Here is a 12799-nt window from a genome sequence, read left to right on the forward strand (position 1 = left end):
TTTCTCCACAGGACAGGAGCAGACCGACTCTGTGTCTGCTCCAGTCCCAGGGCGTAAACATGTACTTTTAAATGAAGGCATTCTTTCAATAACAAGGACTTCAGATAATTAAATTTTTAAAAATTAAGCTTCTTAGGATATCGTTCTGCTGTTAATACTAGATGAAACTAAAATTCATATTTTTGAACCTGTTTATGACTATCTCTAGGATAGAGAGAATGCCTATTCTAGTATTAATGTGCTTTAATTTCTCCGTACCTGCATAGGGAGTTCCTGGTGATAGAGGGCCTCCTGGACCTCCAGGAATACCTGGTCCCCCTGTAAGTATTCTAAAACACGTTAGCATCATTTAATGTGAACTGACATTGATACACAATGTTTCATAAACCAAAGTGAATACTGTTTTTGTGCAGGGTCCTCCTGGTGGTGTGAAAGGTGAAAAGGGAGAGCCAGGAGAGCCAGGCAAAAGAGTAAGTGTTATGACCATCAGTGATGTTTATAAAAAGCCTAAATATGCTCATGTGCAGATTTCTTTCTAGTTACTAACAGAATTGCCTGAAAATATCACTACAGGTATAACTTCTAATAATACCTGTCATTTAAAAAGTCTATTAAGCCCAGCAATTGTGGTGAACTCCTTTGACCCCAGAACTCAGGAGACACAGGCAGGATGATATCTATGAGTTCAGGGCTGGCCTGATCTACAGAGTGAGTTCCAGAAAGCCAGGGCTCCATGGAGAAACCCTGTCTCAAAAAGCCAAAGAAAGCAAATATTAATTAATTAATTAATTAATTTAAAAAGAGCACTTTAACAGTCTATTTATGTAGTTCAAAGCAGGACTAATGGTTGTTATAGTCTTTCATCTCCTATTACCAAACTAAAAAAATTTTGTTCTTTGTGTCCTACAGGGTAAACCAGGCAAAGATGGAGAGACTGGCCAACCAGGAATCCCAGTGAGTAGCAATCGTCCTTTCCTTTAACAAAAACATCTGATAGTATTTGCGCTATTTGTAGGTGTTGGTAGAAAAGCAGAGGGCACGCAGTATGGAGTTTAGAAATAGTTTAGATGAATGGAAATTATCACTATTCTGAATATAGATTTGGAATGTCTCTAGTTTTGAGGTAGATATAATGAGGTGTGCTTTAGAATCTTTTCTAGTTGCTGTAATGACATACACTGACAAAGGCATCTTAAACATGAAAGGGTTTATTTGGGCTATTGAACAATATAGCTTACCATGGTGGGGAAGACATGCAGTAGTCAGGGAAAGCATGGTGGAAGAAGCAGAGACTGGCTGGTCACATTATAATTTCCTCCTCCTCCTCCTTCTCCTCCTTTTCCTCCTTCTCCTCCCCCTCCTCCTCCTCCACCTCCTCCTCCTCTTCCTCCTCTTCTTCCTCCTCTTCCTCCTCCTCCTCCTCCTCCTCTCCCTCCTCCTCCTCCTTCCCCTCCTCCTCCTCCTCTTCCTCCTCTTCCTCTTCCTCCTCTTCCTCCTCCTCCTCCTTTTCTTAATTGTTGTCATTATTGTAGTCATCCTTGTCTCCTCTTCCTCCTTCTTTATCTCCTTCTTGTTAGTTACCATTCCATATACGCACCTCTTTCATACTGGCCACTCTTACCTCCTACCTCTCTACCTCCACACCAGTCTCTCTCTCATGTTCTTGTATATTCATTTAGTTTTATGGCACAGAAAGATTGATCTAGGCCATTGGTAACACTGAATTTGGAGGAGGCCATAACTGAAGACCTCTTGTAGAATCTACTCAAAGTCATAACATAGTTCAGAGACAGGATGGGACCCCATGAGGTCCTTCTTCTTCCTTGACTGATGATTGATAGGGCTTGTCATGTGTGGTTCTAGTGCTGGCAGCTACAGCTGAAGAGAGTTAATGATTACAATTGTAGAATTAAGAGAATGGCATTTAGTAGCCCTTCCGCCTATCCTTGAACTCTTAACATACTTCCTGCCCCCTCATCCATAATATTCCTTGAGCCTTAGAGGGAGTGGTCTAAGTAAGTGACCGATTTGTATCTAGGCCCACAGCTGTCACTTCTAGTCTATATATTAGGCAGCTTGTGAGTGTCTGCATTCACCACTGTTCATTGATAAGAAGGGCTTGTCTGATTAAGGCTGGAGATAATTTTGTCTATGGGTGTAAACAAAGGTACTTAAGAGGCATTTGCTCCTATGTGTGCTAAGTTAACCATCAGGAACACACTCTCTGCATGGGCCTACTTCGGTTTTAGACCTAAATTGTTAGCTAGGTTCATATTACCAGGTATTGTGTCCTCCTCTTCCCACCTGCCTCACTCTGAGTGGGTCTTGAATCCATACAGAGGGTAATTAGGTTACCCTCCATGCTCCTGTCACACAAATGGAAATATCTTGCTTTCCAGGAGGTTTCTTTATATTCCCTTTGTCTGTGTTAAGTGTTTTCCTACCTACATCCTTATTTCTCCAATCTTGCCTCTCTATCGCTGCGTAAACGTTTGCACACTCGGTATACCCCTTCTTTACTTCTTTTTACCTATGGTCTATTATTGTCTCCCTCACCCTTTAAGGTGACTTCGCTTCGCCCCCATTTATTTCCTTCTTTCCTTGGTTTGCACGGGGGTATGCATGGAATGAGACATGCCACAATAAGATATGCCCCTCATATGAGAGAGAACATGTGACATTTGTAGTGTGGGAGCCAGATTTTCTCACCTAGAATAATGACTTTTTTTTCAATTTCATTCATTTCTCTGCACATTTTATAATTTCATTCATCAGTTGTTGGGAATCTAGGATGCCTCCATTTTCTAAGTATTCTGAGTAGAGCTGCAATGAACATGGATGTGCACATATCTCTGTATAAGACATAAAGTCTCACATGCCTCAGAGGGATATAGCTGAGTCATATGCTAGGCTTTAGTGTTTGAAGAATTCTCAACACCGATTTCCAAAGTTGCTATACTTGGTTACATTCCCACCAACAATATAGAAGAGTTCTCCTTCTCCAACGTCTACATTAGCATTTGTTGTTACTGATATTCCAGTGACTGACTGGGATGAGATGGAATGCTGAACTCATTTTAAACTGAATTCCCCTAATGCCTAAGGTGTTTCCTTGCTATTTGTCCATTTGTCCATTTATTTTCTTTTATTTTAGACCTGTTATTTGTTTGTTTGTTTGTTTGTTTGCTATGTATAGATGTTTTGCCTGAGTGCATCGTGGTGTGTGTGTGTGTGTGTGTGTGTGTGGTGCCTAAGGAGTTCGAGAAGGTTGTGAGCTGCTATGTGGGTTCTAGGAAATATCACAGGTCCTTTGCAAGAGCAACAAGTGCTCTTAACCACTGAGCCACCTTTCCAGCCTCTGCGGGTTTGGGTTTGTTGTTGTTGTTCTTTTGTTTTGCTCTTTCCTTTGGAGAGCTTTCTCTTTAGTTCTGTAGCCCATTTTCTTTTTTTTTTTCTTTTTTTTTTTAATTGGATATTTTATTTACATTTCATATGTTATCCCCTTACCCCATCCCCCACCCACCCGGGAACCCCCATCCCCTTACCCCTCCTCCTTCTTCTCCATGGATGTAACCCCCACCTACCCCCCCACTCCCACTTCCCCACCCTCAAAATTCCCACCCCCTGGGGCGTCCATCCTTCATGAGGTCAAGGATCTCATCTTCCACCTGTGCCCGGCAGGGCCCTCCACTCTTACATATTCAGCTGAAGCCCTGGATCCCTCCATAAGTGCTCCCAGGCTAGTGGTTAGGACCCTGGGAGCTGTGGTTGGTTGGTATTGTTCTGTAGCCCATTTTCAAATTGGGTTGTTTGTTTTCTTAGTGTGTAGTGTTCTGAGTTCTCTATGTATTCTTTTCATAATTAATTAATTTACTCATTTATTTTTAACTTATTCATGTTGCATCCCTCTCACTGTTCCCCGGCATGGTTATCCCCTCCCACAATTCTTCCCCTATGCCCTCCCTTCTCCTCTAAGAAGGTGGGGGTCCCCTTGGGTATCCTCCTGGTGCTTCAAGTATCTGAAAAGCTAGATGCTTTCTCTCCCACCAAGTCCAGACAAGGTAGTCCTGCTAGAAGAACATATCCCTCGGACAGGTAAGAGCTTCTGGGATAGCCCCTGCTCCAGTTGTTCAGATCCACATAAAGACCAAGATGCACATCCATTACATATGAGCAGGGAGGCCTAAGTCCTGACTGTGTATGCTCTTTGGTTGGTGGTCCAGACTCTTAGAGCCCCAAGGGTCCAGGTTAGTTGACTCTGTTGGTCTTCCTGTGGAGTTCCTATCTCCTTCAGGCCCTGCAATCCTTCCTCCTGTTCTTCCATAAGAGTCCCCAAGCTCCATCTACTGTTTGACAGTGGGCGTATCTTTATCTGTCTGAGTCAGCTGCTGGGTGGAGCCTCTCAGAGGATAGCCATGCTAGATTCTTTATCTGCAAACTCAACAGAGTATCATTGATAGTGTCAGGGATTGGTGTTTGTCATGGGATGGGTCTTAAGTTGGGCTGGTTATTGGTTGGCCATTCCCTCAGCCTCTGCTCCATCCCCAATCCCTGCATTTCTTGTAGACAGGATATGTTTTGGGTTGAAAGTTTTGTGGGTGGGTTGCTGTCCCTATCACTCAGGAGGCAGCCTCCCTACGCTCTATATTCCCAGTGTTGTGAGTCACAGCTAAGGATTATCCCCGTTGATTCGTGGGCACCTCCCCTATCCCAGGGCTCAGTCTCTTCCTGAAGATGGTCCCACCTCCCCCACCCCTCTTTTTCTTAACACCAGTCCTCAGTCAGATTATATATAGCAGGCAAAGATTGCATCCCATTTTATGGGCCATCTCTTCGCTTGAATGAATTGCCTTTGCTATTCATAAGCTTTTTAATTTCATGAATCCCATGTGGTGATTTTCTTAGTTACTTTTCAATTTCTATGCCAAAAGACCATGACCGAGGCAACTTAGGAAGGAAAGCCTTGTTTGGACTTAGGATTCCAGAGGGATTGTGGTCTATCATGGCAGAGAAGCAGCAGGCATAGCACCTGGGACAGCAAGCAGGAAGTTCACTTCTTGAACAGATAGCAGGAAGCAGAGAGAAAAAATTAGGAATGGTGCAAGAGTACGAATCCTCATAGCTTGCCCCCAGTGCTATACTTCCTTCAGTAATGCCACATATCCTAGGCCCCCACAAACAGCACCAGGAACTAGGCACCAAGTGTTCAAATGCCAAAGTCTATGGGAGGTGTGGAGGGGCATTCTCATTCAAACTACCACATCAGGCCTTAGTCTTATTTTCTGTGCTGTGGTAATCCTATTCAGAATGTCTTTGCCTATACCTATATGTTGAAGGCTATTTTTTTTTTTACTTTAGCAGTTTTAGAGTGTAAAATCTTATATTAGGGTAACCGATCTATTTAGAGGTGGGTTTGTACAATGGGTTTCATTCTTCTGAATGTTGATTTCCAGGCTTTCCAGAACCACTTGTTGAAAATACTTCCCCTTTTTCAAACGTTGTTTCTTGTCAACTTTGTAGAAAATCAGATAGCTCTATTTTCATGGACTGTACCTTCTCTTCTGTCGATGGACTACTTTAGTTCATGTTCTCATTACTTGTGTTGGAGGACATGATTTTTGGCATCTTCCTAACTTTGCCATGTTTACTGATATCACCCCATCTTCTATTTTAAAGGGTTTGCCTGGTGATCCTGGTTACCCTGGTGAACCAGGAAGGGATGGCGAAAAGGTAAGAACTTCTGCATTGTAATGTGCCTGGTTTTATTCTTATTACCATAATCTGTGCCCCTGTTGATACTGGATTATAAGTGAAATCATTATAATTACTTAGTGTTTGTATTCCTGTGTGCCTTCTTTACCCATTTTTTCCCTTTTATGCCATGTCCTTTAAATTTTCTTGCATTGCTCTAAATCACAGTGCAGACTGAGAGTATGCATGGGATTGCATTTGCATTAGAATGTCAGTGCCTCTGCTGCAAGCATATATCAGCAAATCCTTTAAGAGGAGGATTGGTCACTATTCCAGTGAGGTTCTCTTGAAAAGTTTAGAGTTGTAAAATTCAAATTTCTCGTCTAAACATTTTCCATTCTGTATGTAATCATTGTTTGTTAATTTGTGGCTAATTCGTAGTTCCCTTTGAACTGATGCAGCCTGACTGAGGTCATTTATTTAGTTACCTATTTTAAAAGTGACTCTGAAAGCATGTGTGAAACACAGTTACCCCATTTTTTAGCACATCATAAAATATTTAGTCCTCCATGTCCTCTGTTCTCTAACTGCTTTGTATCAAAACTTAACTAAAAAAAAATTAAAGCAAACTTGAATTATCTAGAAGTCACATATTTTACTAATAGTTTCTCTTTAAACTAGATCCAAGTTTTAGTTTAGACTAAAAGACCTAATTGGAATTAAAGGACAGATCAAATACTTTAATGGAATTGTTTCTCGGTTAGTAACTTAGGGTGTAGAGTAACTTTCCTAGAACCAGAAGTATCAGAGAGAAAATTATAATTGAATGTTGTTGTCTTCTTCCTTTATGACAAAGCATGTTCCTGCTAGGAATCTGTCCAATGTCTTCAGCTTTTAAGTAATCTAGCCAGGTTAGTTCATGTTGGTCAAGATTATATAACCAGTATATCCAAGGCAAGATCAAAGATATTTGCAGGCTTAAGCAAATATTTCATTAACTCCTGTTATACTTTGCATTTGATTTCTTTGTGAATGACTTATGAGTCTTTATGAAACTCAATTGTTACTTGAGGAAATCCATACTGTCATGTCATTCTTACTAATTAAATGTTACACCATTGTCTTGAACAGGGCCAAAAGGGTGATACTGGCCCACCTGGACCTCCTGGGCTTGTAAGTTTTTCTCTTACGAAATCGTTTCTCAAATTTGACTTTATATCATCATTTTGTACACAAGCTATACATGATCTACTAGTTCCTCGCAGGACATAAAAATCTAAGTCATTATCAACGTCTACTGGCTTAGAAGCCATGATAGTTTTGTTTTGTTTTGTTTAATCATCCATGTTAACCTTAAAGTTGTTATATGGACCTGCCACTGTGACTGTTTCATAGTTAAGGTCCAAAATTATACACTGTTGTTTTGCATCACGATTGTCAACTCCTTTCTTAAGTAACCAGCAGGTGGCACAACTGCTGCTTTCAAAGGGTTCAGAGAAAGAACAGGAGTGGGTGTGGGAGGAAGAAGGGGAACAGGAATTGCAGTGCTCAGGGCAAACATGGATTTAGTCCTAATAAGTTTGCTCAGTTTGAAATTGTCTGACTCACACTTCTCTCCCTTCCTGAGTGTGTGCTTTCTGGGGCAAGTAGGAAATAGCTATAACTGGGAGGAGGTGATAGTACACATTTCCATCATATTTACATTGACTGTGGAATCTAAGTCATATATATTTCCAAGTGTATCTAGAATTAAAAAAAATCACTGTTGAGGTTTAACCAATGTTCTGGGTTGAAATTTGTTAATTCTCTAGACTTAACACTGCACTGAATCCACAGCAGTGGGTGCTGTAAAACTTAAGTCTATACCCCTGACATTTCATTTCTTCTCACTCTAATGAGTCTCAGATAGGAATACATAGAATTCTACTAAACCTAATGAGGCCATGCTTAATAGATATTAGATCATTTTTATCCACTTTCACTTGTGTTTCCAGTTCAGAATCAGTTCTCCAGAAAATAATCTCTTTAGAAAATGAGAAAATAAAATCAGGAGGAGAAATGGAACTTTTAAGACAGTGCACACTTTCCCTTTGGGGCCACTACCCTCACTTTGTATCATAAAACATTGAAGTCTCTTCTTGTTTATTAATATTTTTCCGTCCATTGGATGTAGGTAAAGTGAAATATCATAGTTGGCTAGCAGGTATTAATTTATTTGCTAGATCAACTTAAAATTCCTTATTTTTTTGTGCAATTCTTTAGAATACAAATAAGTCATGAGAGAAAGTGGAAGACAGGTATTCCTGGAAGAGATGGGGCAGTCTCAAGGAAGAGTGAATGATATGTGAGCGAGTGATGTTTGGAAGGCATATATAAAAGGCACTGACGAAAATGTCCACGTTGTGTGAAGTGGTTATGACCAGATAGACTTGAGTGATAATAATTCATTGCTAGAAATAACAGGGAAAGAAATAAGATGGAGTGATACTGAAGGAAATGGTTTGACCGAGTTTAGGGTTTCAAGTAGTGTCACATACAGCAAGTATGCAAGTAGTGTCCTTAAGACAAGTAGTTTACATTGAAAAGTAAACTTAAAGTGTGAGATGAGGACAGTAATTGTGGTGGTTTGGGGAAGAATTGTGAGGCTTCAGGTGACAGCAAAACATACTTCTAGCATTGTAAGCCTTGGGCTCAATAATGTTGTTGGTATTACATGTTTCCTAAGTGATGGAGATGACTTACACTATGTAACAGTCATAGGGAGACTCAATTTATGTAATAATTTTAATGATTTCATATCTAAGGACTGTGTGAAAATAAAGCATTATAATTACATGTAGCTGCTTAGTTACATTTAGAAGAGCAATCTTCTTCTTCATTGAATTCTTGAATTCCTTTTTCCATAAAAAGGTAATTCCTGCACCTGGAACTGGTGTGACTATGGGAGAAAAAGGAAATATCGGGCTACCTGGTTTGCCTGGAGAAAAGGGAGAGCGAGGATTTCCTGGAATCCAAGGTCCGCCTGGATTTCCTGGACCTCCAGGTAAGAGATTGTGTTTATATCTCTGTGCTAATAGTATTCTAGCCAATCCATACATACAATTTTACGGTATTGGTTTGATTGGGCATGACAGTGATAGCATGAATAACATGAATATTCTAGGCTCCACACCTTGTATGGTGTGGATGACATATGCCTGTGTGTGGGTCAACTCACTCGTGTGAGCACCTGTGGAGGCCATAAGTTGACACTGAAAAGTCCTTCTACACATTTTTCCCTCATTATGTAAGTCTACGCTTGCTCAACGAGCCGAAGCTTGCTGGCTAGTTAGCCCCCAAGATCTGTCTGTCCCACCAGCATTGAAGTTATATTACTGTTGTTACCATTCCAGGCTCTTATGGGGTTTCTGTGGATCTGACCTCAGATACTTATGCTTTCCCAAAAGCACTTTACACACTTAGATATCTCCGCTATCCAAATGAGGACTTTCTAAATGACAAAGTATGCCAAATCTGGATTGTATCTCCCAGCAATTTCTTCAAATTCTTCTACTTTTAAAAGCCTACTTACATGCCATAAATATCATTTTTGCCTTTGATTAAAAATATATTGTATCAAACAGTTCCTTGGTCATGTACATGAGTCATCACACTTTTCATGTTGACAGGGGACAGCATACTGACTTCACAAATTACTAACATTTCTCCATTTCCTGTATAACATTGGTAATGAGCACCGTCCACTTTGAATTCCAGAATCGATGAATTAGAAATCTCCATGGTGATTTCACCACACAATAAACCTTTAAGGCTCAGTGCTGACTTTTATATCATTCCCTTCAAAGATTCAGTGTATACTGTAGCACTTATAATTTGGCTGCGGATTAAAGTGCCCTTATGTATCCTGTTTATTAAGCTGTAAGATTTTACTCAAAATTCACAATAGTGTCTGTTTCAGTATCTAGCACACACATGTATTCAATGAATTATAGTTCCTTTTCGTTCTAAACTATGTAACTAAGGAAAAGCTGTCATGATGAAGAAAGTGACACCTCCTAAGAAAGAAGCTAATAAGTGTGAGTTTCATTATGGTCTACATATGTGCTTTTTATTTCGTATCTCAAAGTGGGAAGCTAAATATTTGTTATGCCTTGAAAATTAACATGAGGCATTTTCCCAGGATATAGTAAGAGTTCAGGAGTTGAAGAGCATAAAGGAAAATTATAATGCATAGGGGATAAATTGTATTTCTCAAAACTATCATGTGTGAGTTGAAGTACAAAAGAATGGGACAAAAACAGCATTTGAAAACAAAATGGCTGTGACCTTCCACCTGCTTAAAGTACATGTTTGTGCAAGTGTGCAGTGCACACACATGCTCATGTACACACACACACACACACACACACACACAACCTCCTCCATGAAAAAAGATTGTTAAACACTAACCAAGAGTAGGGTAATGACAAAATTACAAAGTCACATAACTAGACTCATAGACTCACAACATGGAAATTTTATAATTTAGGAATAAAATTAAACAAACAAACAAAAGCAAAAATCAACCAACCAACAAAAACTATTGAAAACCTAAGGGGAAAAAGGCACATTGCCTTCAGAACAGTAAGTTTTAGGACATAATGGAGCATATTTTCACAGTAATAAGGACAAATAACTATGAATTTTGGAGCCTATATTCTCCTAAATTGCCATCCTTGGGTGAAGATAGGATACTTAGAAGGTTTACCTCCTCCAGACCTTCTCAGACAGTAAGGGGACAAATTCAGGATAAACCAGGGGTGGGAGGTAGGATAAAAGAATAAGGGACTAAGAAAGATTTTAATAACCTATATTCACTCTTAGTTCATAAAGATATGATTTAAGTAACAAACCAGGATTGTGTGTGTGAATATTCTTTACGTGGCATGGGCAGAGACATAGGAATGAGGAGTCAGCCAGAGGTACAGTTGTTAGTTTTTACTTATTAGTATGTGAGAACATAAATATTATTCACTATAAGCTTTTAGAAAAATACAGATTTAAGGGCTTTAGGAGTGGTTCAGTGGAAGAAATGTTTGCCACACAAACATCAGGATGTAAGTTTGAATCTCAAACACTGATGTAAAAATCTAGGGACAGTGGTGCATGCCTTCAATCCCATAGAAGTAAGACAGGAGGATTCTGGAGATTTTCTGGAGAGCTAGTCTAGCCTGATTGTTAAGCTCCAACTTCAGTGAGAGAGTCTGTTTCAAAATATAGCATGGATAGTGATACTTAAACATCAGAAAGAGAAATGGGGAGGATAGGAGGAGGAAAAGGAGGAGAGAGGGAGAAAAAGAGGAAATATATAAACAAATACATAGATCAAAATTTATAGGTACCATTATTAAGAAGAATAGAAATAAAATGTACAATTTGGCTCCAATTAGAGGAAAAAATAGAACAATCTATATAGTAGAAGCTAAAATTAAGCCACAGAAAGAGAAACCTAGATGAACAGAAAATAAAATATAAGATGACACTGAAGATACTGAAAAGTAAATCATTAATTTCAACAAAAGTTAAAAATAGAATCCTGACTAGATGATAGTAATTTAAAATGAGATAAAATACTTGTATACTATGCAGAATGTGTATCTGAAGCAGAAAGAGGAAACTTGAAAGTAGATGCAAAAATATTAATTAAATGATTTATAGAAAAAAAAGCTATTTAATTCTAATGTCAGGTGAAAGAAAATTCAATGAAAAATGCATTAACACACAGATATTAATAAATAATGATACAGTGATTAAAGTCACGAACTTTTACACAACTAATGAATAACCTTCAATTATATAATAAAATTGGTACACTTCAGGGGGTCAATTGACAGATCCTTAGCACACTGAGTATATTAATATAGCATATAAATAATTTGACCAACATAATGAAGCTATCTGTATGAAAGAGAGGAAAAATGTTCTAGGAAGCAAAGAATATATAGTCTCTGTAAATTTACATATAATATTTATAAAAATAGACTCTTTTTTGACTTGAAAATGATCTACTGTGTGTATGCTTGTGTATGATTTTCTGTGACTACAGTAAAATAGGCTGGAAAAACATCAACTATCCTTACAATAATATTTGTATGTTGATGTAGTTAAACATAGTTCCAGAGATAAAGAAAGCAGGCATTATATGATGCGAGTGCTAAGCCACTAAATGCTAAGCCACAATAAAATGCTTCGTATCAAAACTCTTTGACTATAGAGCAAACAGTACCCCCACTCTATCATCAGACTACAAATATCAAAAATAAGAGAGATATAGGAATGTAGCCCAAGGATAAGGTACTTGCCTTACACACACAAAGCGCAGAGTTGTATCCCTAGAAATGATAAAGAGAACAAAATGGGATAAATTTAACTCATACACAGAAGCAAGAAGAAACAAGCACCAAAATGTAGAGTGGAACACTTTACTAGGATGAAAAAAAAAATATGTGAAATGAAAACTGAAGCCTTTGGGCTGGAGCAGACACAGAGTCGGTCTGCTCCTGTCCTGTGGAGAAACTGAATCCTGAGTCATCCAGGAGCCACTGCAGTCAGAGCAGCTGGTAAGAAGTCCATCTCACCCCCTAAGTCCCAGAGATACATCTGGGAGCCAGGGACATTCAGGGCACAGCAGCTACCCAAACCCCGCCCCTCCGGAATTCCACTTCCCTTTAGCCCCTGCCTGGTCCTTTGGGCTGGAGCAGACACAGAGTTGGTCTGCTCCTGTCCTGTGGAGAAACTGAATCCTGAGTCATCGAGGACCCACTGCACTTAGAGCAGCTGAAACTGAATCCTGAGTCATCGAGGACCCACTGCACTCAGAGCAGCCGAGGAGCCACTGCACTCAGAGCAGAAGGATTTCCAGATCCAAGAGGTGGCCTGAGTCCCAGGAGTTCTTCAACCCAGGAGATTAGGGGCATAAGACCACAGAGACCTCTGGACTCCGAGGAGCTCTGCAATAAGCAAGATAACTGGAAATACAGACTCCAGTCTTACACAGTGAGGGCAGGTACCACTAGAGTTAACCAGATGGCGAAAGGCAAGTGCAAGAACATAAGCAACAGAAACCAAA

At 39.6% G+C, this 12799-nt stretch overlaps 1 protein-coding gene across 2 annotated transcripts in view; it reads left to right on the plus strand.

Moving 5' to 3' along the window:
- Positions 1-12799, plus strand: part of Col4a5 (collagen type IV alpha 5 chain) — a 187781-nt gene that overhangs the window by 89294 nt on the left and 85688 nt on the right. For both annotated transcript variants that reach the window (XM_028767456.1, XM_028767457.1), the window contains exons 14-19: positions 267-320; positions 414-470; positions 910-954; positions 5677-5730; positions 6823-6864; positions 8602-8734. In XM_028767456.1, the coding sequence (XP_028623289.1) occupies positions 267-320; positions 414-470; positions 910-954; positions 5677-5730; positions 6823-6864; positions 8602-8734 (385 nt within the window). The remainder of the gene's footprint in view (positions 1-266; positions 321-413; positions 471-909; positions 955-5676; positions 5731-6822; positions 6865-8601; positions 8735-12799) is intronic.

The sequence above is a fragment of the Grammomys surdaster genome, unplaced genomic scaffold (assembly GCF_004785775.1).
Source record: "Grammomys surdaster isolate TR1022 unplaced genomic scaffold, NIH_TR_1.0 173, whole genome shotgun sequence".
NCBI classification, from domain to species: Eukaryota; Metazoa; Chordata; class Mammalia; order Rodentia; family Muridae; genus Grammomys; species Grammomys surdaster.